Source organism: Suricata suricatta, chromosome 12, assembly GCF_006229205.1.
Source record: "Suricata suricatta isolate VVHF042 chromosome 12, meerkat_22Aug2017_6uvM2_HiC, whole genome shotgun sequence".
Classification (NCBI taxonomy): domain Eukaryota; kingdom Metazoa; phylum Chordata; class Mammalia; order Carnivora; family Herpestidae; genus Suricata; species Suricata suricatta.
The window spans coordinates 89274136-89301842 of NC_043711.1; the positions used below are offsets into that span (position 1 = coordinate 89274136).

Consider the following 27707-nt stretch of genomic DNA (forward strand, 5'->3'; position numbering starts at 1 on the left):
CCCAACCATTTAGAATGTTTTGCCCAGTGGTTCAAAGCCTTTGGAATGAAAAACTGCTCCAGAAAGAAGCTCAGCCAATGTTTTTTTATTCTGATAAAAAGCGGATTTCATGAGCAGAAGGACTGGGCTCCTTGAGACTTCATGAACACCTATTTACAGGAGATCGACCATGGCTGAGAGGTCTTCACCCCTCACAGAAGTACCAACACCACTAGGAGGAATGATTGCTATGATAAATTAAATGCTATTTTAAAATGTGCCTGGGGTATTTTTGCCATTTGTTGAATGGCATCTACATATTCCTGAATAGCAGACAGATTGCCTCAATATCTAAAGGAAGGAAACGGTGCTGGTAAATAGGGCTCTGTCTTCTATGGACTCTGCTTTCCAAACTCAATTTCCATGAGCATAACCAAAGCTGTGTCTATTTGGTGATACAGTGGGAACAAATTCTCACCCGAGGTTCTAGGTTTAGTGGCCAGAATGAGCCCTCCTGCTTATATTCCACGACCCTGGATTCTCAAGCTCTTTCAGATGGACAGCTCTCAGCCATGGTTTCAGATTAGAGTGAACTTTACAATGTCTAGCCAACCCCTGACACCAATGAAAGCAGTTCTTCAGTCCTTCTAGATTGTGACTTGTGGTACCCACTACCTCACTGCCCTCCTTAAACATACACCAGCTCCCCTGAGCTCTGTTCCCAGGACGGAGGCAACATTCCTAATGCGACAATGGGACTGTTCACAGTAGTGTGGCGCTTCTGCATTCTGAGACCCTTGCCTCTTTTAAGGCAGGTTTTGGCAGTGACAGATCTGTCACTCTCCAGGTCCTATTTTAGAAGTAACCAGGGATAGACCTTCTAATGTCAACCTCAGCAGTTTTTCTGACCACCGGTCTACAAAGGGTTCTTGGGTTGAAATGACTTTGTCCTCCCTTGGGATGCTGGGCAGAATCATTAATGACTCTGAACTCTCTCACCAATATCCACAGGGATGGATGCCAGGAGAAGGCATGTCTTATCTGATTACTCAGGGGAGACATTTTCTGAGTTTAAGAACTACTGCCTACAATTGCCCCTCTTCATTCTATTGGACAAATTATTCTTCCATTTAACTGATGTTTTGAAGTTACAACTTCTATTTTCCCGCAAGCCCCGACACCACACACCACGGCTATGTCCCAGCTCAGCTCTGCCACTTAATAAATGACAACCATTCCCCTGGCACATACATTATATCATTCAATTTCTTAAGATAATCTCATGAATTGAGCACTAATATTCCCATTTTACAGATAAGAAACAAACTCAGAATGCTCAAGATTCACAGCTGCCAAGTAGTGGGACTGGGATTCACACCTTCTCCTCTTTTCTATTCCTCTCTACTCCTTCTTTCTTCCCAAGTTGTTCGCCAGCATGCAATCTATTCAGTTATACAGTGTGTGTGTCTGTGTGTGTGTCTTTGTATTTCTAGACAGTGGGGCCAAGGAGAAACGTGGGTGTCATTTCTTCAGTGAGGCATCCTGCGTCTTCCCCAGGCTAGGCACCCTATTAAGCCCTTTGGTCCAAAGGAGTCTTTCCTCAAAGCAGATTCAGTGACGTCTTCCCTCTGTCATGTCGTCATTCTTCTTTTCCAAGTATGTATAACATTATTTCATAACTTTTTAACACGTGCAAGTTGCCTTTTAAGCTGTGAGCTTCCTGAGAGAAGGACATTTCTTTCTAAATACTTAACGCCTAGCTCAGTACTTAGCGAAAAATAACAACTGCTCAGTAAATGCTCATGAATGAAAGAATATGTCACTGAAACAGCACTGAAGGTGTTATTACCCCCATTTTACAGACAAGTCACTGAAGGTGGGATTGAGTCAAGTTCCTGAAGCTGCAGAGCCAGGATGACGGGGCTGTTTCCTGCACGGCATAGTCATCCATCCAGTAATACCTTGCTAAGTGCCTCCAAACCCAACCAGACACCTAGGTACTAAGTGGGAAAGCACTTTGGAAGAGATAAAGCTGTATATACAAACACGATGTAATCATTATCATCATTATCAACATTGCAGAGCTTAACTAAAGCACTTCCTTCCATTAAAGCACTACACTGAAACACTTCGAAAGGCATTTTCCAGTTTGAGCCCCTCAGGATCCTATCTGTGCTACAGCCCTAGCTGCAAGAGTCATTCCCGCTCTGGGGATGCTTGCTAAAGGCAAAAGCTTTCCGAATTAAACCCATTCCTTCCCTGGAGGCCCTTGAGGAGCATGGTGGTGGCCACTTCTGACCCTCACTCACTCTTCTGGGTGGTCCAGCAATAGCTACAGTTACTTCTGTGATACACAGTGAGGTCCCCCAGGTGGGGGCTATGCATGAAGACGCCCATAGCCCAGAGAAGAGCAAATGCCTGTGAATGAATGAGTGCCCAAGGAGAAAGTTTTTACAGCTTACTTAGCATCAGTGGGCAATAAGTGGTGACCCCAGTTAGTCAGTACACAAAGGGTCCACAGGCAATGATGTGTGCATGTGCTGGGGAGGGGCATGCCACATACTCAAATCCACTTGTCTCCAGTGGCCAAACGGAAGAGAAGCCAATGGAAGTGTGGCAGATTGTGTTCCTTGAGAATTAGACTCTAAGAGAAAGACAGGGGATGAATCAGGAGGTGCTTCTGGGGTCAATGTCTATGGAAAGGAAAGGAAAAGGCAGGTGAAGGATGGGAAGGGAAGGGGAAGAATGGGTAGAAGGGGAATTTGGTGGTGCATGGGCAATGAAGGCTTATGGCAACCTCATGGGAAGCTGAAGCTGGGGTGACTCTCATACCCCTGTGTTGAACAGCTACGGTTTGACCTTGGGTGAAGCGGCTCTGAAGGAAAAATTATCCCAAAGGGAGCTGTCAGCCAAGAGTTGTCTACCAGCAGTAATTCTGGTCACTGGGGGATAAGTCCTTCATTCTTAAAACAACTTTTTAATTAAAAAGATTGAAGTATAATTAAAATACAGCATATTAGTTTTAGGAATACAGTATAATAATTCAACAATTCTGTACATTTCTCAGGGATCACCAAGACGTGTGTACTCTTAAACCCCTTTGTCCATTTCACCCACCCCCAGCCTCCCCTCATCTCTAGTAACCACCAGTTTGTTCTCTGTATTTAGGAGGGTTTTTGTTGTTGGTCGTCTCTTTTTTTCTGTTTTGTTTTTTAAGTTTCACATGAGTGAAATCATATGGTATTTGTCTTTCTTCAGATGATTTATTTCACTGAGCATTGCACCTTCTAGATCAATCCAGGTTGTTGCAAATGGCAAGATCTCATTCTTTTTTATGGCTGAGTAATATTCTATTTTATATATGTATACATTTTATAGCCCCCTCACTTCCACAACTTCTTTATCCATTTTTCCAAAGAAGACATACAGATGACCAACAGACACATACAAAGATGCTCCACATCACTCATCATCAGGGAAATGCAAATCAAAACCACAATAAGATATCACTTTACACCTATTAGAATGGCTAAAATCAAAAACACAAGAAAGAACAAGGGTTGGTGAGGATATGGAGAAAAAGGAACCCTCATGCACTGTTGGTGGAATGCGAACTGGTGCAACCACTGTGGAAAACAGTATGGAGGTGCCTCAATAAATCCAAAACAGAACTACCCTATGACCCAGTAATCACACTACTGGGTATTTACCCAAAGTCTTTCATTCTTGAAGGAAGGTAGCACATCAAGTTCTCCAGGAGAACTTCTCTTTCCACCTACATTTCAGTATGTCACCTCTTTCTGTCAGCAGTATCCCCCATGCTCTCATTTATTTATTTTACAAACTTCAAATGCATTTACAGAATAGAAGCATTTAGAATCACAGGCAGACCCTTCTAAAGCTTTAAGGCATCACTAAAACCTAGTTGGTTTTAAAACTTAAAGTATAGACTTACAACTGAAGTATACACATCTTCCGTCTTCTTTGGAGGGGAAATGCTCATTTGTATTTTCCCTGATTAAGGTGACAGAGCCTCTGACTTATAGATTTGCTCTGTTTGGTATTCATGACTGATGTGTTCAGACTCTAATTCAATAGAGTAAACAATAAAACATCCGTTCAGTTGCAATCCCTAACCAAATCTATCTGTGCACATGATCTGGCCCACTGCATTTATATCTATCTTGTTGTGGCAGCATTCATTAATTTTATGCATTTATAATTGTGAAATGCAAGTACAACATTTCTAAACCTAAAACCAATATAAAATTACAAAATACGTCTGATCCAAAAGACACCCCCCCAATTACCATATGCCAAAAAATATATGAAAATGGATACTATCTTCTGGAGAATAGAAAAGCATAATTCAATGGGAGAGAAAACAAAATGGGGGTATCAACCTCACACATACACCCACCTGTGTGTACTAATTCATCTAATTGACACAGTCTTATGATGTCTGATTTGTTCTGGGCTCCAAGTTAGTCATCAGGAAATGAAAGATGAGTAATACACAGTCCTTGTCAACAAGGAGACAGACGTGCAAATACACTGCGGGCAGAATAACCTGAGGACTGTTCATGAGTGAGTGAGTCAGGGGACAAATGAATGAAGGCTGAATGCAACAACAAAGATGAGGACAGGGATAGGGCTGCCTAAATAAGAATGACAATTTTCCCTTCTAATTGGAATCTTCCAGGCACAGGGGGTGGCTAGGCATCCCAGGAAGAGGGCAAAGTGCAGAGGTGTGATATTGAGAAAGAGACAGTTGTACTGGGGTGATGTGAGGATGCGAGCAGAGAGGCTGCTGTCAAAGCAGGCATGCAAAATGAGGTGTGTGCTAGCATGCAGATTCCCAGGCCACGCTTTCAAAGGGACTGAGCTGCTCTAAGGTGGGGCCCAGGAATCAGGTCTCGCCGCGGTCCTCCCCTTGGCTGAACAGCAGCGTGGCAGCCTTCTCTGCCTTGCCCTCACGGTGACGCCTTCCCTTTCCCCTTGTCAACATGTCTGCTGTCAGCTTTTGGTAATTGATACTTATCATCTCTAAATGGTTTCCTTCGATTCCTATCTTTCCTTCATTTTTATTTGAAGTGGCTGATGAATTACATAAAAAGCTTTTTGAGTATCTCTTGATATAATCATTTTAAATTCCACTTTATGTGTACTGAGGCAATGATATTTGATTTGCATCAGCCTGTGATGGGAAAAGGTGTACGCACTGACCAAAGGAGGTGATTTCTTACTTTGGTTGAAGACATCCTACATAGTAGGCCTTTTCCAAATATTACGTCCTTGACTCCTTGAAAGAGCATTGAGAGGTATCCATTTTTAGTCTCCACTTTACATCTTAGGAAGCTGAGACTCAGAGGCTGAGCAGGAGCAAAGGTTGCCTTAACGATACAGAAGCAAGGAAGGGACAGGGTCTGGCTTCAGCTGTTATGTCTTTTAATATCATCTCACTCTTCTCATTCAGATGAGGAAAACCATAAAGAACAAGAAATATTCTTAAGACACGTTTGCCCTTCCCTGCCCATCATAACAAGTAACTGCAGTGAGAGTTCAGAGAAAAAAGCCACTCTTGCAGGTGGAGAGAATCAGAGAAGACTTCCTGCAGGAGGTACTGTTAGATATGGACCTTGAAGGATAGATGTGGGATTCAAATATGCGGCAATGGGGAGAGATGGGAAGGATGCGGGGAAGCCCCAAGAGTTCCAGAGTCTCCGCAGAAGAAGTCCAGCCCATGTCACTGTTTTCTGTCTCCATGGCACATGGACACATTTACCTAAGGCTAAGTGAAACAGTTAAGGGCTCTCTCTCTCCCTACTGGAATAGTTGGTAAACATCTTAGTGCCTTTTCAAGAACTACTACACTAAAATGTCTCTGTTTGAAACAATTACAGTGCCCATCACACACCTTGAGATAAATTAATCTGTGAACACATTCCAACTCTTAATATCCTTTTAAAAAGCACACATTGAAGCTGCTTGGTGCTCTTTACTATAGAGAAAGGCAAAAAGGCATTCTAGAGGAGCGTTTCTGTTAGCTCGGGATGTGAGGAACCAGAGCTGCGACTTGGTGTCAGCCACTCTGCATGTACTCCCCTCCCCAAAACGCAAAAACGCTGGGGAGTTACTGTTGTTACCACCACTTCGCAGATGAAGAATCTGAGGCTCAGAGTGGTTCCATGAATGTTCAAGGTCTGAACAGTTTGACATAGAATTGGGATCAAGGTTTGATAACAAAACTCACATTATTTCCCCATTTTTTAGTGTGTGCTGAACAATGAAGGGCCCCATTCTAGACTCTTCTCTGTCCTTAGGTCTCAGTTTCTTTGATCTATAGCTCTGTTTATCCTGGTCTATTAGCACTCTGCTGGTCACTCTTCACTCTAATCCCTTGGCTACCTCTGATCTGGCAGCCCAGTGCTCTCAGCTCTGACCAGCTGGTAAATCACCAGGACAGAGAAGACAGACTTGCCTCAAGGGTGTCCTCATCAGTCAGGAGGAGCTACCACTTCTTGTCCCTTGCAAGGCACTGATGTCCATGAACAGAACTGAGATTCTTCCAATAGGCAGACTTGCCTTTGGATACTAGCTCTCCTGCAGCCTGGCCAAGGGCTGTTCAAGCACACGGTCCAGGCAGGAGCCCCTCCATCCCCTGAAGAGCAGGATTTAGTGAGAAGGAAGCACAGGGCTTGGGGATATGTGGTCCTGGGTTCAAACCTTAGCCCTGTCACCCCCTACTTGTTAGGATCTAGACAATTCCCCAAACCTCAGTCTCGATGTCTAAATAGATTCAACACAGTTAACATGCATCTTGCAAGGCTTGCCATCATTAGATGAGCCCAGCCCACAGAAGCTACTGAGTGCTAATTCTTTTCAACTTCCATCCACTTCTGAACTGGTTCAGGTGCACTTCACTCATTTTGTGTCTGCTACAGCAAGCACATGGTGCAGCACACAGTAGGAGCTCACAAAACAGGATGACCTTGAATTCCATCCTCCTCCTGTCTCAAAAGTCTAGGGTAGGGATTGGCCAACTATGGTCCTCAGGACAAATCGAGTTCACTATCTGGTTTAATTTTTTTTTTTTAATTAAAATACATCCATGCTCATCCCCTTGCACACTGTATATAGCTGTTTTTCTGTTACGACAGCAGAGGTGAGTAGATGCAACAGAGACCATTTTCTCACAAAGCCAACAATATTTACTGGTAGCTACTTACGGAAAATGTTTGTGGCTCCCTGATCTTGCGTATAGAATCGCTCAGTAGGGGAGAGATCGAGAGGGCCTCTTTGTTTCGAAAAGTTCCTCTGCTTCTCACATCCTCTTTCCCTGGTTTATCTATCTTTTTCCCCTTAGCTCTTGACAATTGTGTAACATCTATGCCACCTTTCTTATACATGTTGTTTATTCTCTATCTTTTCTGCTAGAAAGCTTCATGTGGGCAGGGAGTTTTGTTTGTGGTGCTCTACATGCCAGAACCTTGATCAGTGCCTGGCACGTAAGTGGGAAACCCACAAATACCTGTTGAATGGAATAAACATGGATTTCATTGAAAAGATTATTTAGCCAAAGTACGTTGGAGGGGTTCTCTTTCGTGGAAGATTCTGGGGCTTTGAGAGGGACGAGGTGGCTCTCCAGCCCCCGGAGGGAAGGTATTACTTTTCTTATTTTAGAGACTCTGGTTAAGTCAGGGCTTCTCAAACTTTTATGTGCCTGTGAGCCACCTGGCGATCTTGTTACAACGCAGGCTCGGATTCAGGAGGTCTAAGCTGGGACCCTGGGTGCGGCAGTTCTAACAAGCCCTGGGGTGATGCCAATGCGGCTGGTCTACAGACCTCACTTTGAGGAGAGAGGGTTGAAAGCAGCCACTTGGAGTCTATAACTAAGAATGGAGTTCTGAATCTGGAAATCACAGGGTTGAGCATTTCTTTTTGTTTCCTTTTCTCCATCTACATGCATCTCTCAGTCCTACTGTCTCCCAGAATCTGTTGTGCCTCCTTCTGAGGCAGCTCCCTCTCCCCCACACACTTTGCCTCCAGACCTTCCCTTCCAGATGTGCCCTCCTCCCTGCTCCGCACCAGCATCTTCAGCCTCTTCCTCTGCACGGACCCCTCTACTTCGTTATATAAGTGCTCAGGACTTTCTGACCCTTCCAGTAGCCAGTCTCATGTCTCTTCTCTGTTTTAGAGCCTGGTGGTTAAAAAGAAGTATCTTCCTCCTCCTGGGCTCTAGGCTGGCTTCTTCCCTCAACCTCCTCCATGACCTGCCCAAGTGACTGCTGATGGTCAGATGTCAGGGCCATGTCAGCTCTCTGCATCTCTACTGTCAAGTCTTTCTTCTTCAATGGACTTGATTCTTAAGGCTTTGCTCCAACCACTCTGCTTTTTTAGTTCTTCTCCTCCTCTGAATATTCAACCATGGTCAGTTACCCAGCTGGCATGAGCTTCACACTTTAAGATCTGTGATTTAGGGGACACCTGGGTGGTAGTCAGTTGAACATCTGACTGCACTCAGGTCCTGATCTCATGGTTTGTGATTTGAGCCCCACATCAGGCTCTCTGCTGTCAGTGTGGAGCCCACATTGGGATTCTCTGTTCCCCCCCTTCTGCCACTCCCCTGCTTGTGTGCACTCTAAGAAATCAACATTAAAAAAAATCTGTGACTTAGAACTCTAAGTTTGCACAACTGCACAACTGTTTATCCCTGCACCTTGAACTACAAGTACTTGCTAGTCTGTCTCTTACACTCTAGCACTGTATATTTTTTATTCTACTACAGTACTCAGCACAGTGCCTGGTATGAAGTGGGCATGCAAAGACAGTGCTATGCACACTGGCTAACAGATGGAGGAGGTGAGGTGCCCAGAGGCTGGGATGAGTCACTGCATGCCTGTAACTACTGTGGAACACTGATGCCAGAAAAACTTCTTGAAGGCCAGAGGAGCTCCAAGGGGTCACCACTACTTCCCTGGCCCCTTATGGTTTCTAAAAAAGGAAATAAAAAAACTAACATTTCATTAGTGCCAACTTTGTGCGAGGCACTTTATGAAATCCCTCATTCCCTGAGTTAGGCACTCTTACCTCTATTTTAGAGTTAAGAGAAATAAGGCTCAAGAAGTTCTGAGGATTTTCTCAAGGCTTCGTAACTGGTGTGGCTTGAATCCAGAGATGCATAATTCCCAAAGCTCATTCTCTTCACCACAGGAACAACACCCCATAACATTGTAACCCCTGTACTTTTGCAGATGCTGTTCCCTCTGCTTAGAATTTCTTCAGTGTGGGCAAATTTATCCCTACTGGTAAGTATCCCCTGCCTCGCTAAAAACTTAGTCACCCAAGTAAGTGCTCCTACACCACAGTACACATAGGTGTGTCTCTGCCAACATTTCAAGTATTTGATTTTATAATAGTCCCTGGACAGGCTTGAATGATAGAAAGGTAGGACTCAAAGTCCTGGCCATCTCTCCACCACAGTGTCTGGAACATAATGTGCATGTTCAATGCATGTTTGCCAGATGAGTGAATGAACAGATGAAACAAGTTCTCTGGTACTTTCAGTGTTGGTGGTGGGGTCCATCAGTTCTTATACAACATGATGGTTCTAGAATCTTATCTACTCAGTGTCTACCCTATTGACCTTAGGCCAAAACCCTGAGCAGAGGCAGTGTTAGAGCCTTTTACTGGCTCCATCCTCATCTGTGAAGGCTTCATCAGAAGATCACTAACAGACTCATAAAACTGGGTGTGCTGGGGTGGAGCAAGTCATGGAATGATGGACAGTACATTCTACCAGAAGCCGGGCATTCTGAGGTTTAATTTCACTGGATGTGTGATTTCAAACAATTCTCTGGACCTCAATGTCCAAACACTGGAAATGCATATTGAGGATATGGGATTACTTCAGTGGTTTTCTTAACTTTTCATTACCAAGGATCTATTTATATAGTTTTTCCCCTTTTACTAAGTATTTTCAATATATCTGGTTTAATAATGAGAAAAACCATCATTCTAAAAAGTGAAAAAAAAATTATAGGCAAACAGGCCAGCTATAACTACCAACAAAGTGCAGTAATAATGGGAGATAACTATTGCCAAACACCAGACTGAGATCATTCCAGCCCAAAGACCTTGGATGTTTCTGTCACATGTGAAGGCTGGTTCTAGGTAAAGTCCTGTTTCCCTGTAGACTTGCCGAAATAGTGGAAACAGCCAATGAAGTTCTTTCTAACCTTTGAGTCCCTTAAGGTGACACATTCCATATGGAGACATAAATGGGCTCTGAAGTTGCTGAGATCTGTGATTCTACTTTACGTCTGCAAGTCCTGCAGGGGGATTAGGTTGACCTATTGCTGAAATTTGGCGATTTCTAACTAGAAAATTACACAGCTGAAGGAGAAATAGCCCTTCACAGCTCCAAACAAAGGGGTGGGTGGGGGTAATTCAAGATGGCAGAAACGTAACAGACATCAACAAAGCAACAATGATAGTGCATTTTCAAATGGAAAACATCTATGAGAAATAAAAACTTTGGGGCTACAGATCTTAGAAGGGAGTATGAGAAAACAATAGACACTTGGTTGATGCAGGAAATGCATGCTACAGGTTCCCTTGCAGGGCACAAAGCAAAGTTTCCCCGGGTCGATACTTACAAGTAATAGGAGTAGGAATAAGCATTTCTTCTATATATTGATGGGCAGTCAGATGAAGGAAATGTCCAAAAAGGGGAAAAAGAAAAGACAAACAAACAAGAATTAGATTTATATGAAATCTTGATTCTTAGAAATGCACATAGTATTTCAGCATCCCAGAGCTCTAGGAGATGCAAGTTTCTCTATTAATCCTCTTCACTGAGAATCAGATACTTCCGGTGGTAGAAGGAGTGAGAGAGACCTCTCTTATGATGAAGAAATTCACTACTCATGCAGAGAAAGCTATGTCTAATGTTGGCTGTTTTAATTGTTTGTAAGTTCTTTTCTTATGGTCAGTCAAAACTAGTCTCCTTGTAATTATGGTCCTGGGTCAGATTTCTGTGGTCTTCTAGAACTACCATTCTTGACATGGCAATACTCTTAAGATCTAAGGAAAACCATAATGACTTGTATGTTCTCTGTTTCAGGTCAAACTGCATCAGAGCCTATTTAAGCAAGTCATGTAAGGTCCTGCCAAAAGCAAGGTAATCAGGTAGCAGCATTCAAGATGGCTCCCCAAGGATCCACACTTCCCAGTATGCATGCCTGTGTGCAGTTCCTTCCCGCAATGAACCAGGACTGGCCCTATGTGACCAACAGAATGTGGTAGGAATTATATCTTGGGACTTCTTAGGATATATCAGAAAGAAGGCTTGTAGCTCTGGCTGGGTATTTGAAACTCGCAGTTGGAACCCTGACTCTCCATGTAAGAAGTCCAAGTATCTTGAGGCTGCCCTGCTGAAAAGATCATGTAGAAAGACCCTAACACTGTATGAAGAGACACATTCATCCAGAATCCCACTAGTTGGATTATTTCAATTGAGATCCTTGGTATCATCGAATAAAACAAGTCATTCTCTTTGAGCCTTGACCAAACTGTAGATTCATAAGAAATGCAAGTGACTAAAATTCATGTTTGTTACCTATCCATAGATAACCAGAACAAAATTCCAACTTCATCATTAAAGAGCATTGCACTAAGAGAAAGAAGTTCCAAACTTCAATCTGAATAGACTACAACTTCAGTAAATTCTCTATGCCTTTATTTCCTTATCTGATTATTTCCTTATCAGATGAGTTGAACTAGATCATTAGTTTTAAAAACGGTGTGTACAGGATCCTGGGGGTTCTGCACAGTAGCCTCATTGAAATGGGAGAGGGGGGATACTGAGCAGGTAGAATTGCTTATCCATGAAAGCCAGCACTTCTCATCCATTTTTACCTCTTTTATAAATTGGAGTTTCATTTAAAATGTCACATGACTAAGAATTCCACTCTCCAAAAGAATGTCTGAAAAATCACTACCTGCAATCTCTTTCTGATGTCCCTTCTAGCTCTTTGCTTCTGAACAATAAAAAACTCAAACAAGTCCACGATATTCCCTTTGCTATAACTTCTCATATTTTGTAGGAAAATAAATAGGAATGCTTTTATCTTACAGACTTAGCCACACTGACAATAACTGATACATTTGTGGATTGAGAAAAATTGCTGATAATTAAGGTCCCCAAATATACATCTGAATAGGCAAGAATAGTTCCCTTCCCTCTTGAGTTATTTGGCTAATTGCAACTGTTACTCAGTTTGCTTGGCACAGGAAGATGCAGCCTTTATGACTGCAGGGTAGGAACATGTCCTCAGAACCTCAAATTTCTCCCTCTCAAGTTCAAAGTGACCAAAGCCCCTAGGCAGGCAACCTCTAGGCTTTCTCTTATTTTTCAGGAGAGCCCAACTCTAGCTATAGAAGATAAGTGACTCTCAGAGCTAAGGAGGTCATGGCAGAAAAGACACTCCATGTCTACTTGGGAAGCTGGGCTGGGGAAAATGAGCCACAGTGCAGCAAGATCTGGTCACTCATAAAACCATTCAGTGTCCTGGGTCAAATGAACAGTGACCTTAGATGACGAAAGGGTTGAGAAACTCCCTGCCATGATGAGTGGGAGTGGAAAAGCCCATGCAAGTCACCAAATTCCTTTAACCAACCATGTAAGTTCATGCCGTAAGGAGATCTTTCCTCTCCTCCATTGCTGGCTCAGTGATCCAGTGACTGGAAATGTGATTCCTTGGGGAAGAAAGTGAAGGATCCATTTGATGAAGATTTACAGACAACTTTGTTCTCCATACTACCGAGAACAGTGGACTGAGAATCAAGAGGGCAGGGTTCTGAGTCCAGAACTTTCACTTGCTCACTGTGACATCCTAGGTAAGTCTATTCCTCCCCCTGGACCTCTGTTTCCTGATCCACGTACCATGGTGAGTGGCATGGATGACTGCCAGCCTAAACAGCTTTGGGGAGTAGAAATGTGATGTCTTAGCATCCCAGCACCACCACTTGCTAATGGCATGTCTTTCGTAAGTCACTTATTAGGTGTCTCTGAGTCTCAGTTTTTCCATGTCAAGGTTGGGAGTGATAATTACCTATTCCCCAAAGTGGGCATTAACATTAAGTTAACCTAAATCATATTCAAATTGTATATGATATCGACTATATAAAGTGTTTTAAGTAAATTATATTAATCTAAATTAATATTAAATTATATTAATCTAAACACCTGACATTAGTAGTGCTTGGTAAAGGGGAATTTATGCCCCCACCTTATCCATAGATATAAGGTTTGCTGCTATTCACTCCAGTAACCAGGAACAAAGTATTCCTTTTTTAGGAATATTTAAAATAGTATTAAAATAAGAACAAATACTTAATGTAGCACTTACTATGTGTCAGGCATTGTCCTAGGCTCTCATATATTAACTCATATATTCCTCACAACCACCCCGAAAGGTGAGTATTATTATCAGCCCCACTTTACAGATGAAGAAACTGAGGCAGAGAAGATTAAGTAACTTCCTAGGATCTTGCAGCTAGTATCTGGATTTGATAGCAATGAGGCTCTAAAGCTGGACAGCAACATGGGTCTAAAGCTCATGTTCTCGACCACCAGCCTATGCTGCCTATATGAAGAAGGAAGAAAACAGGTGTATGTTGAGTAACACAGTGGGTCTGGCACTGATATGACACATGCCTTGAATCTTTTCAAACTCCCCATAACCCCATGGAGCAGGCAGTATGTTTCTCAGTTTTGGGTAAGGAATCAGAGGCTCTAAGGGGTCACCCCTCACTAGTAGTGAGGACTCTACTGCTATTGTGTAGTTTGGGGCCAACGGTAAGGCTTTCAACCTGAGCCAGATTTCCTTACCATCAGCGGCCCCAGGCAGTGCTCTTGGGCCCAGGCTGCACTCAATATTCTAGACCTTCCGGGCTTTTCTGCTTCCAACCTTCAGGATTTACCTCTGCTCAGGCTACCTCCTCATGACAATACGCCTCCCTGCATTCAAACCACCTCTTCCAAGTAGGTTTTCTGAGTTATCCTGGCTGTCACCAAAAGCCAGTGCTATCCCTAATCCAGCTTTAAGGCAATTCCAGATTAACAGAGACTGACAAGCTTCTATTAGTTGAGTATCTTTTCCCAATTAAATTGCAAAGTCTTCCAGGGCAAGAATTATAGTTCTTTTCTGTGTGGCCCAAACACAGTATACATGTATGTTTTCTCTGAGGCTTGAAGAAGATTTACTGAAGGTCTAACTTTACAAGGATACAGTGATATTGTAAGTAACAGATTGCCCGAGACCAAAAATCCTGAGCAGGAAGATAGCTGTACTTAGAGGAAAAAAAAAAACCCAAACTCCAAACTTAATAAATCACATATTACACAATCTTCCTTTCAGCTGGCTGATAAAACTGACTTGAGGCACAGCTTTCCTCTGTTCCATATTATTTAAACAGGACTAAGCTGTCTATTTAACCATCCACCTATCCATCTAGCTCATAAACCCACCCATCCACCCTTCTACCAATCCATGTATCCATCTAGGCATGTATCCAACCACCCATCCCTCCACCCATCTAACTATCCATCTATCTACCCACTTAGCAATTTATCCACCCACTTATCCGTCTAGCTGATAAACCCACACACTCATCTATTCGTCCATCCACTCATCTTCCCTTTAATCCAACAATCCATCTATCATCCACTCATCCATCTTTTCATCATCAACGCAGCAAAAACTTCTCAAGGGCCTACTACATATGCCTGTCCCTGCTAAGTACCAGAGATAGAAAGACAAATGAGATCTTGACCCAGCCCAAATTTCTGATGAAAGAGCCAGATAAGGAGCTTATAAAACAAATAGTAGTAAGAACTATCACTGAAATATCAGGAAGTCACATGTGCCAGGTACTGTTACAGTACATTATACAGACTATTTTGTTTAATCCTCATGATAAAGCATTATTATCCTTGTTATGTGAATGAGGAAAGTGGAGCTCAGAGAGGTTAGACAACTTGCTCAAGCTTACATAGTTGAGTATGGGATGAGAATCCAAGCAGTCTGATTTTAGGAGCCTGCATTAATAACCACTAGGCTCTATTGTCTTCTGGGGTGATAAATAGTATTGTGGCGACACAGGAAGCAGTAGGATCATGTCCAGGGGAGAAGGGTGGGGAAGGGGACAGATAGAGAGACATAGACAGAGTCTATGATGCTTGAGTTATAAAGTCAAGGAGTATTTAGATGAAGTTGGAAAAAGGGTATTTCCAGGCAGATGAAACTGTTTATAGGATGGTTAGGACAGTTAGCAAGGTGAGACTGTCAAAACGTTGGCAGGTCTTAGTTCCCAAAGAGCTTATGGAGCTCCATCTCAACACTACCAGGCCTAGGGAGAACAAGTGACCAAATATTTTTCTAGATGAATGATTCTGGCAGAAGCGTGAGAAGAAAGCTATAGGGGAGAAGGACTGGGGTGATGAAGGCTGTGGCAGGGTCAAAGCAGAGATATTGGGGGTCTATCTCGTAATGGCCAATGGGGAAGGAGATGTGAACGTGAAAGGTGATTCAGTAGATAATTAAATGTGAGCATACTGAAGGGGACCTCCACGCTTCTGGCCTGAGTGGCTACTGAGGGAGTGCAAACAGAAGGATTCACTTTTCAGTGGGTGGAGCAAGGAGCTGCTTAGAATGGGGTGGACAAAACAGCATGACATCCTTAATTTGGGCTCTTTGGCCACCTCAACAAACCACTCAAAATTATGTCTCACAGTTCAGCATCCCAGCAAGTCCTGTTTTATATTTCATTTAGACTAGACATTCAGGTGTTCAAGAGTGTCATATCCATTATCAAATTGGCCAGGTTTGAGACCCAGCTCTGCCACTTATTAGGTATGTGATGTGGGGCACTTTTCCTTCAATTCCACATTTTAGCTTTATGACCTATAGCACACTATAATCGCATAGTGGCACTGTCTCTTTTGGCTGACCCAGAAGTTCCCTTTACCTATTGACTCACTCTTTTTTCCCCCTTGGATAGACAATGTGTTCCTGAAAGCTCAGACCATGCTATATCTTTCCCTAGCTGCCATTTTAGTCTACACCCTCACCACAGGACTGGGTTTACCTTGGTGCTCCATGTTGATATTTAGGTCTATGTCCTGAGTGAAGCTTTCCTGCCCAAGAGATGGAGTGTTAATTCTGGGCCCCATCTGTTCTAATTGCACCTGACTCCTCCATTCAACACATTTTTAGGGAATCCCCAGTATCCACACAGCACATTTGTGATACAGATGAATCAGAATAGACAGCTGATGGTTTAGTAGAAAAGATAAGATGAATACAAATGACAGATATAACAGGATATAACATGGATCCTCACAGAGGGGATCCAGATGGCGAAGAGATTGTGTCTAGATTGGAGGTTAGGAAGGGTTTATTGGAGAAGGCAGCTTTTGAATTAGACTTTAAACAGGGGTAGAATGTGGTCACATGGAACTGAGGAACACAGGCACTGAATGAGGGGGAAGCTTCACAAGCAAAGGTGTAATAATAGAGTAAGACCTTAGGAAATGTTCCAGAATTACTATGAGCAGGGGGACAGCACAGCTTGACAAAATTCTCCAGATGTCCTAAAGCATGTGCTTCTTCTCTCATCTCTACCCCATGAACTATTATTATAAGTCAGGAGAAGCCATCAAGGGATTTTAGACAGCAGGTTTGGGAGAACAACTTTCCTTTCTGAAGTGTTACTTTGGCTACTTTGTGGATGAAGGATGGTTTGGAGGGGTGGGGCTGGGGAGGAGACTCATACAAGAGAGCGATGGGGGCCTGTACCAGGGAAGGGGCAGTGCAGGGAGTGGGGATGGGGTATGACCAAGAGAAGGTAAAGATGCAGGTTTAGAAGTATCAGGGTGATGCAACCCCATAAGTTTGGCAGAGGGAATGCCCACCACTGAGAGGGGGACATAGGATTGTGAGCAAGTCGGTGGGTAGGTGATGATTTGGGCTTCGATGATGAAAATATTGAGGGGTTTTCAAGGCAGATGTCAGAGGCAGCTGAGATAGTGTGAGAAAAGGCTAAATCAGAAGATCCTGCCCTCCCAGGTCATTTCCACCTTGAGGTCAGCAAAATGACAACCATCATGTGGCTAAATCCACACCTGAAGACCTGTGTACATGGCACAGTGGCTTCAGGCAGGGAGGTCTCACTGCATCTTTCTGGTGTCGGGGGCTTGTGGAATGACTCAAGTGAGAGGTATCAGTTGGGAGTCCTACTTGGAAGAACTTGAAGCTAAGGATTAGAGAGTGACAGGAACCTTGTAGGTGAAGACAAACACCCGACATTTGATTCAGGGAAATGGCATGCATTACAGCAGAGAGTAGGAGAAAATAATCCCTGAACCTGGGTGGCCTGCTTCCTATTCCAAGATTCATTTACTTTCTTCCAGTCTCCACGACTCAGAGAACAGAAGGTAACAGCATTCAGTTAACTCTCTGGAGTCATAGAGCCTGGTTTTGTATTTCTACTCTATCCAAGATCTTGGGTAACTTATAAACTTTTTCAAACTTCAGTTTCCTCTTCTCAAACAAAGGTGTACCAATGTCCTATCTTATTATGATTATTTATAGTATTAAAATCAAAATATGGTGACAGTTTAAATGGAAAATAAATTAGGTTAGATGATGTGTATTGATTGTAGCACTGCTCTTAGCATATTAGCGTAGGAGGTACCTGGGTACAGGTGACAGTCATGTGTGAGATGAATGTCTCTGTTGACATTATGCATTAGGATCTCTCAGGCAGGTAGAGGAAATAAAGCCTGTCCTGACCATTAGCTCATATGATCTTCAGAACAACCCCATGGGATTAGCCGCATCTCACAGTTGCAAAAGGAAAGGCTGAGCTTTGTTGCTTCTCCAAGGCTAACGGCACACACATGGGGCCCAGATTTTCTGCTTCCCAGTCCACAATAAGATGTCTGTTCCCATGGGACTGGGAGCTCCTTGGGGACAGACCCAAGTCACAGAAAATCAAAGTACACCAAAAAATGGACATTTATTTCAAAGGAGACTCTTATATCTCAAACTCAAGACACTCCAATTTCACTCCTGGAAAAGTTACTGTTTGGACAGACATAGTTGGGAGAAAATTGAGGCTGGACCAGAAAGAGCTGGGCTGGGGGAAGAAGAGGGGAGAAGGAAGTGGCTAGAACCATGTGTGGGCACTGACTTCAAAAAGGTCTCCAAAAAGTTGCTCAGTTTCCACTTGAAAAGCAAAAAGGGAATGAAAGGTTAATAGAGGATCCAGATACGGTGTGGGGTACAAATCTACCAAAGAATGCTGCTTAACCTAGCTCCAGTGTTTCCCCATGCAAAAGTAAATGGCTATGCCTTAAAAGCCTTGGAAGACCATGCTCAGACTTAAGCAAATATGTCCAGAGGAATAAAATGAGAATACGGGAAGCTTGTGGGCATGCACCCATATGGTCCCCCCAAACAAACATTATCCCCCCAAACAAACGTATGTCCCCCCAAACAAACATTAAAATGTGGAACTTCCCATATGTGCATGGCTAAGAAACAGCTTCAAATATCAAGGATAATGGAGTGCCTGGCTGGCTAAGTCGGTTAAGCGTCTGACTTTGGCTCAATGTTCTCATGGTTTGTGGGTTTGAGCCCCATGTTGAGATCTGTGCTGACAGCCAGCTCAAAGCCTGGAGCCTGTCTTTGGATTCTGTGTCTCCCCCTCTCTCTGACCTTCCCCTGCTCACGCTCGCGCCCGCTCTCTCTCTCTCTCAAAAATAAACAAAACATTAAAAAAAACCCATCAAAGATAAGGCACTAAGGCTTGAACTTTCCACCTTAATTTTCATTGAAGGCTCCCAGAGCCTTAAGGTAGTAAGCCAAGGGACCACAGGGGTGGTCTAGAAAAATTCTGGCTGCACATTTCTTTGGGAGAGGATGTCCAGCAATTCTAAAGAGAGGAGGTCAGGGAAGATGACCAAGACTGTAGTAATGAGTCTCTCTATTTCAAAACTCAACAAAATGGTCATGAAAAGAAGGTATGTTCTATTACATAGTTGCATGCAGAAGCCCATTCTAGAGCATTCTGAGGTCTGCATGTGTTCAAGGGAACCAGGAGTAAAGGATGGAGCCATTATCCAGCTTATATCCAATATCCTGGTAATTAACTGTATCAGGGGAAGGCTCCAGACTCCCTTCTTATAATGCTCATGTATTCCTTTATATCTCATGTAGCCCTGATTCTGCATCAGCCTACATTCAAAGAAATCCTCTCTAAACAGCCAAAGGTACTACAAAAACTACTTTAACTGGTATCTTTTGCAAACTGTAAGTGAATCCTGTTTGAATCATCCCCCAACAGAGGCTCCTTGGTGGCTCATTTGGTTGTGTCCAACTTCACCTAAGGTCATGATCTCCTGGCCCATGAGTTTAAGCCCTGCATCGGGCTTTGTGCTGACAGACAGCTCAGAGCTTGGAGACTATTTCAGATTCTGTCTCCCTCTCTCTCTCTCTGCATCTTTCTCTCTCTCTCCATCTCCCTCTCTCTTTCCCTCCCTCCCTCTCTCTCTCTCTCTCTCTCTCTCTCTCTCTCAAAAAACATTAAAAAAATTGAATCCCCATCCAACATTTCAGGCCCCTTTCCACAACCTTACATTTCTCAATATCTATCCATCAGGAAATAAACAAGCAACAACAAAACATCCCTCAGGCTATGCCCTCACCACTCTACCCCCCCCCCCCACCTTCTGAATGTGAATTGATTTAGCTGCTTTCCTTAGGTCCTTCCCTTCGTCTTCTATCTCTAGCCCATTCTCAGTAGGCTTTCTATTTCAGTATCACAAAAGAAAACACCTAAAAGCAAAAGAAAGACTCTCTTTGGGGAGTCACAAGGAAGCCCTATAAGGCCAGTGATGATGAACTCTACAGGGACAATCTAGGGACATCTCATGTATACCGAAACCTTTTGTCTGCAGCACTGGAGAAGTTTTCGAGCCAGCTGAATCCCTTAGTAGTGGAGAAAACAGAAAGTCACCACTCCCGTGTCCATAGCAGTTAGGAAGAAGACCCAGCTCAAGTCAGTGGAGGGGATGCAGCAGGCATTTGACTTCTGAGAGTTCCTGCATCCAAGAACGAACTTTAGGTCACATTGGGATGCTGAAGAGATGCTGACACCAGGGTCTTGAGTTGTGATGATCTGCCTATTATTTGGAGGTTTCTTTCCCTTTAATATCACTTCCTTTTAGGTAGCTATAATGCCCCAGCATTCTGGCCAGCAGTAAGTTAGTGACAGACTCAACTGAACAATGAGGCTTTCCCCCATGCTTCGATATGCAGCTGGAGTCAAAGACCTAAGGGAGCTCACCTTGGGGGTGTCTCTAGACATCAGAAAGCACTGTAGTTTAGTGGAAAGAGTGCAGACCTATCGTTATGTTCTCGTTTTCTCCTCTCCTTCCCCTGCCCCACACCCACGTATAAATTATCACTATCAATAGGTCAGCAAAAGGTCTTCTTTTATCTAAAAGATACTGTATATGCAAACATTGATCAGCCTCCACTGCCACCCCGCCCCCCCTCACTACCACATCTGAGTTTTGCTTCTCGGAGACAAATAAATGGTGGTCATGTGATGCCTGTTGGTTGGGTCTGATGGACAGTTTTGATAGAGGTGAGAGATGATGAAGACACGCAGTAGAGGTTAAAGCCACACAAAGGACTCTCACTATACTTGTTCCCACCCTGGAAACAGAAAGCCCTCTCCTCCCTCCTGAAAAGTCACACGTTGCAGAAATAGCTGTGGAGAAGGAAGTGAAATTTCTTCACAAGCTCACAGACGATGATGACGTGGGTTAAGCCAGGCTTTAGAAAGAGCAAAATTGGAAGAGCTTATCTGACTTACAAATCAGTGGCAAAGAATGAGAACATTTCAGGTCTATCAAAGATGAATGAGATTCTATTAAATCAGTTACTTTTTCCAGGTAGACAATCCCCAACTCACCTCTGCCTCTAATGCATCTGTGACTCTAAGAAACATGTCAGCAATCTTACATGTGCCTATTGCCCCCAGAGAAACCACACTTCAGTTTGACTTCATCTAATAGCTGACTTGTCACTGAGATCTGCAATATGGTCATATAGAAGACGATGATATGACAATGCAATGCTGCCCTCAGTGCTTTGGGGGCTCTTGCTCCTCAGTATTAATGTAGTACCTACCCTTCCCCCTCTCCAACTAGAAAATCAGTAGCTGGATAAGAACCTTAACTCTCCAGTCGTTCTGTTGAGGGCCTGAGGAAAGGAGTGGTTCTGGACAAGGTCCTGCCAATAAGATATCCTGGCCAGAGGGACGCCTGGCTGATTCAGAATAGAGTCATGAAGGACACGGGGTATTCTGGTGCCAAAATGGCTCAGAGAAGTCTGACTGCCATGTCCAGTGGGAATCCAAGTATTTCTGACTCATTAATGTCTAGAAACATAAATGTTTCTGCATTCTGTCCCTTTATTTTCTGGTAGAACAGAAATTTCATGAGCACTTTTCCTTCTACAGATGGAAGCAAGCCCTTGGTCCTTGTAACTGGCTTTGCTCTGAACTCTGTGAGTAACCAGACACCAGAGCTTCAGGCTGAGCTGTGAACTGGCTTGTTTAATGATATGAAGGTATGTTTAGTTGGCGGCAGGGCACACTGAAGCACATCATGTTGAAATGTAGATAAAGGTTGTTTGCTCTGGCAGAGAAGGGGAGCAAGAAGGTGGAGACCAAGGTTTGGCCACGATGCTGAAACTGAGAAGACATGGGGGTGGGTGGTAGACATGGGAATATGGTGGTAGTCCTGGGGCTAAGGAGAGGTGGGCCCTGGGACTCCCATTTTGGAGGAATAACAGTGCATCCTGGGACAGTGAGAGCCGACATTCATCAGTTTTCCTGGATGAATGGTTCCTTTCCCTCTCTGCAACTCCTCTGTGTTAGCCTCAAGCCTTGTGAATGTCTGATAAACAGAAGATGTCGATGTGTCAAATCCTGGGGATAAGAAGGAGCCTATACCCCAGCTTTCATGAGCCATGCAGCACATGATAACTGTATTAGTGGACCAGAGACACCCAGAAAGACATCCCGTTGAGAAAGAACAAGTAGCAGCAATCCAGCAACAATCCAGCTGGGAAGGCATTAGGACATGGAGTAGGAAGGAATCTTCCCTTGGGACTGTCACACCAAGGGAGGCTTTATCTCTGCCATGTAGGGGGCAGCTTAGGAAGCTGCTGGTAGACCAAAGAGAAATCAGAGTGAGGGAAGGCAAAAACAGTAAAGCATTACTTTCCTGCATCTGTATTTCTAGGGCTCTCCAGTAACTTTTTTTTTTAAATATTTTATTTATTTTTGATACAGAGAGAGACAGAGCATGAGAGGGGGAGGGGCAGAGAGAGAAGGAGACACAGAATCTGAAGCAGGCTCCAGGCTCTGAGCTACTGTCAGCACAGAGCCTGACGCGGGGCTCGAACCCACGAACATGAGATCTGACCTGAGCCGAAGCCGGAGGCTTAACCGACTGAGCCATCCAGGCGCCCCTCCAGTAACTTTGATGAGACATGATCAGTTACAACAGAGCAGCTAACTCTGAGAAGAATCATGACATGGAATCCCATGGCACACCAGGGTGGCCCAGCTATAGGGATCAATGGCTCCAAAAGAAACTGAGCATCTCAGGGCCACTTGCCAAGCAGGCAGCACACACCTTTCAGATGCCAGCACAATGAGCCACAATTAGCTCAAGTATTTCAGGACTTGAAAACTCACAGAAGAAGGTGCCTGCTCACAAGTGATCAGCAGAGCAAAGACCGGCCACATGGGAGGATTGGGCCAGCTGGGGTCAGCAGAGTCTGCAGGGCAGCACCAGACACCCACCTCCTTTTGATGGTGAGCATGACGCCCAGGAGGATGATGATGAACATGAGGAGGCCGGCGATGACACCGGCCATCTTCACGGTGTTGTCTACCTGCTTCTCCGGCTCCACGGTGTTAGAATTCTGGGTGGAGGCACCTTCAAGGGCAAAGAAAAAGAAAGATGTCGAAAAGGCTCACACATATGACTAGACAACAATTATAATGACAACAGGTTCCATTTACTGGGTGCTATGTGCCAGACACTGTGTTAAGAGCATTGCACACATTGTCTCTTTTAATCTTTTTGAGAATTAATCCTTTGTGATATTGGGTTATACTGTCCCCTTTTTCTGAGGTGCAGCAAAATGAAGTACGTGTCCCAAGGCTGCACAATTGCTGCACTGTGGCACCCCTACCGTCCAGTGAGGTCAAGTGCATCCCTACCGTCCAGTGAGGTCAAGTGGAGGGTTTCATCCCACACGCTGATTTGTCCCTCAGATCAAACCATGGATTTATATACAGTTTTATTCTTAGGTTCATGGAATTATCCTAAACCCAACTTTATTCTTTCTGGTAAATGGTGAAAACAATAGCTTTGTGTTAGGGCAACATGATTAAAAATCACTGGAATTTTAAAGGTAAAAGCACAACATTGTTGTTTTGCGTAGTCTATGAAACAAATGGTGTGGCAGAAATTTAGTGCATTAAAAATAATTTCCTGGGGTTCAGAAAACACTTCTATGTGACTAACTGCATTTCTGGAATTTAAGGCCAATGCTACATGCTCTGCCAGGTACAAACTCTCGGATTCAGTTCCAGGCACCCAAAATATACCTAAGCCTGGCCTCTTCAGGCAATGTACCGGGGATCAGAGGCCACTTCTCAGTCCTCACTCAGACACTTCTGAAGAGTGGCTCAGGGGTTACCAGCACCTGAGGCTGTTCATATTCCCCAGGGCCACGTTTTGAGTGCAGCAGTTTAAATCCAAAGACTCGTCTTCCTGGCGCATCCCCCACCTTCCGGTTTCTGCCACCTCAGCACCAGCTCATCCCTCATCACTGACTGCATCTCCTCCGGTTGCCTGTGCCTTTCTCTCCACTAAATCCTAACTCCCTATAACACTTTGCACATACTTCAATAGACTGATATTATTAGCTATTTATTTCTCCATCTGTCTCCTCCAATGGTCTGCCAGCACCTTGGGGTGAGATTATGCCTCCTTTATCTTTGTTTCCTCATGGTAGCACTGAGCCTGGCTTGTACTAGGTGTTCTCATAATGTCTGCAGTTGTTCACCGTTTAGCTGAAGGGGTGACACTGCTACCCACACACATTTGTTCTCATGGAACCAAATTGAATCTCTCCCTTTTCTACCACGTGTTTACAGAACTCAGCTGAAGTGAAGGAAAGCTAAAGCCCACTAGCTACGATTCTGATTCCCCAAGCCCACTGAGATTTAAGAACAGCCCTTCAGCACAAGAATGCATCCCCTCTTCTTGTTTAAGAGTGTGGAGTGTTTCCTCTATCAGAGCACATTCCCCAAACTCTCTGGAAACTGGGACAAGCTGGATTCACTTAGCCAAGTCTCCCTAGTGGGAACGGCAAGTCTTCAAGAACAGGGAAGGCGGCTCTCAGCTCTCTAATGCCAGTGTCTCACACAGGCTACCCTCCTCCTGCTGGCTCACATGTGATTACTGAAGGATATAAAGATGTTTGTTTGCTTCATTTATCCACCACTGAGCACCCACGTACCATGTGCCAAATGATGCTGTCTGTGGGATGAGAGATCCTTCTCTTGGATGGACTTATGGATGAGAGATTTTATTGTTCCCTTCATCAGCTAAAGGCAAGACCAACTCATCTAATCCCGAGGCTGCCTGAACAAGCTGTGCCTATCTATACTTCAGAGGGCTCGTGGGAGAGGTAGCCGACCACCTCCTTGGCAGGGCTGGTCTCATATTCCAGGATGTGGGCTGGTTCCAAGGAACCATACACAGCCCCCATTTCCTAGTTTGGAGTCATGCTTTCTGAGATGGGGGTCATTCGTTGTGCACCAAACATAAAGCTGAACACCTCAGATGACAATTTCCTCAATTGTGTCAGGCTTTTTGTTTGGATTCGAAGGAAGGAAGCTGGCTCGGGAGCATTCACTGGTAGAGCTAAGTTTTATTTAGTGCCTGCTGTGAGATCCTATTCTAGAGACTGGGGGTACAAAGGCAAATGAGCCCTGGAGAGTATCTTATTACCCTAGGAACACTGCTACTGCCTTGGCTTAAAAAGATTCACACTTCACTCCTTCAGTAAATGATCACAAGCACTCACTAAATGCCAGGCCTTCAGTGATACAGTGGTGAGTGAAACAGGCACAGTCCCTGCCCTCGAAGAGCCTGCTGTGAGTGATGGGTGGGGCTCAGGAGACAGAATTAATGAACTGAGAATCAATAACAGCAGGCTTGCAAATCTGTTAACAATGAGAAAAGAGAGGCACAAGGCACTTGGAAAGCACACAATAGGGAAGTGGATCATGAGTGGGGAAGACACGGCAGGTGGGGTGAGGATAGGGTGTAACAAGGCAGAGAATATGGGAGGAGCAAGTGGGAGCTGTGGAAGGAACAGCACTGTGCAATGGGAAAAGGAGACTGGTGCATTTGAGAAATGAAAAAGAGTGTAACAAGAATGAGAAAGCAAGGAGAGCATGATGAGAGGGAAGCTAAAGAGGCCGCAGAGGCCCATCCACACAGGGCAGCAGAGGCCACAATGAGAGCTTTTGTTCTTTACCCCAAGAAACGCAGGGAGCCATTTAAGTGTTGTTCATGCAGCAATAATATGGTCAGATTTACTCTTCCAACTGATCATCCCAGCTTCAGTGTAGAGCCAATGTGGCTTGGAGAGATGAATTCTGAAACCATTGTAGGCATCCAGGTGGGAAATGATTGTTGTGTGGACTTAGGAGATAGTGATAACAATAAAAGAGATAATTACCCAAAAAGTATGTAAGTAAAACCTGCTGCTGGGATGGATACAGAGAGTGAAGGAGAAAGGACCGTCGGGGATGACCACAACTTTTTGGTTTTCATAGGTACTGTTTATGAGTTCAAGAAACAATAAACAAAATATAGCTGTAGAGAGAGAGAATGGGCATGTTTTGGGCAATCTGAGATAGAGATCTACACTAGAAAAAGAGGCAGTTAAAAATGCAGGTGTGGAGCTCTGGAAAGAAGTCTGAGCTGGAGGTAAAAATGTGTGATTTATCCACATAGATAGATAGTATCTGCAGCTCAGTATCAGATAGTATGGCGACACCCAGGGAAAGAATGAAGAGCGAAAGGGGAAGCAGGCTTAGAGAGGAGATAGTCTACAGCATTAGTGAGTGCGTAGATGAAGATATGCCTGCACAGGAGGCAGAGGAGGAGTGGCTGGATGACTTATAAAACCCAGGAGGGCAGAGTGCCCTAGAGCCAAGAGACAAGTGTTTCAAAAAGGAAGGAATCATCAGCTGTGTCAAACACTGCTTCTAGGATAAAATCAATCTCTGTGCAAAGGAAAGTAAATATGTTTAGATATGTGTTAGAAAACCTTTCCCAAATAAGTTCCAAGATGCCCCTAGACTGAAATGATAACCATGAGCCAACAATGGAACACACTTGATCCAGGGAATCTATTTGAAAAGGCCAGAGCCCAATGGTTTAGACAGATTCAGTGAGTTCAGCCAACAGGCATCAGGGCTGAAATCACAAACTCTATAAAGGAAAGTGATGGAGAGGAGTTATGCTTGGCTGGCCCAAGGAGACTCAGGTACAGGGATGGGAACATGCCCTGGGACATGGCCAACCCAACGTCCACGTTAGTGCCCTTTCAAGGGCATTTGCTTGAGCTGCTATGGAATTGCACCTCTGTTCAAAAAGTAAGCATGCCAACGTGTTTAAAGGGGTACACCATACACAAAAATAAACTCAAAATGGCTGAAGGACCTGAATGTGAGACAGGAAACCATCAAAACCCTCGAGGAGAAAGTAGGAAAAAACCTCTTTGACCTCCACTGCAGCAATCTCCTACTTGACACATCCCCAAAGGCAAGGGAAATGAAAGCAAAACTGAACACTTGGGACCTCATCAAGATAAAAAGCTTCTGCACTGCAAAGGAAACAATCAAGAAAACTAATAGGCAACCGACAGAATGGGAAAAGATAGTTGCAAATGACATATCAGATAAAAAGCTAGTATCCAAAATCTACAAGTAACTCACCAAACTCCACACCCAAAAAACAAATAACCCAGTGAAGAAATGAGTAGAAGACATAAACAGACACTTCTCCAAAGAGGACATCCAGATGGCCTACAGGCACATGAAACGATGCTCAACATCACTCATCATCAGGGAAACACAAATCAAAACCACATTGAGATACCACCTCATGACAGTCAGAGTGGCTAAAATGAACAAATCAAGAGACTACAGATGCTGGCGAGGATGTAGAGAGACAGGCACCTCCTACACTGCTGGTGGGAATGTAAACTGGTGCAGCCGCTCTGGAAAACAGTGTGGAGGTTCCTCAAAAAACTATCAATAGAACTCCCCTATGACCCAGCAATAGCACTGCTAGGGATTTACCCAAGGGAGACAGAAGTGCTGATGCATAGGGGCACCTGTACTCCAATGTTCATAGCAGCACTATCAACAATAGCCAATTCATGGAAAGAACCTAAATGTCCATCACCTGATGAGTGGATCAAGAAGATGTGGGGTGTGTGTGTATATATGTATATATATATATATATATATATATATATATATATATA

At 44.0% G+C, this 27707-nt stretch overlaps 1 protein-coding gene across 1 annotated transcript in view; it reads right to left on the reverse strand.

The window, feature by feature from the left end:
* The window catches only part of PTPRT (protein tyrosine phosphatase receptor type T), a 770667-nt gene that overhangs the window by 152782 nt on the left and 590178 nt on the right, over positions 1-27707 (reverse strand). The window contains exons 13-14 of the mRNA XM_029917352.1: positions 22930-23065; positions 10638-10667 (exon numbers count right to left, since the gene is read on the reverse strand). Coding sequence (XP_029773212.1) covers positions 10638-10667; positions 22930-23065 — 166 coding nt within the window. The remainder of the gene's footprint in view (positions 1-10637; positions 10668-22929; positions 23066-27707) is intronic.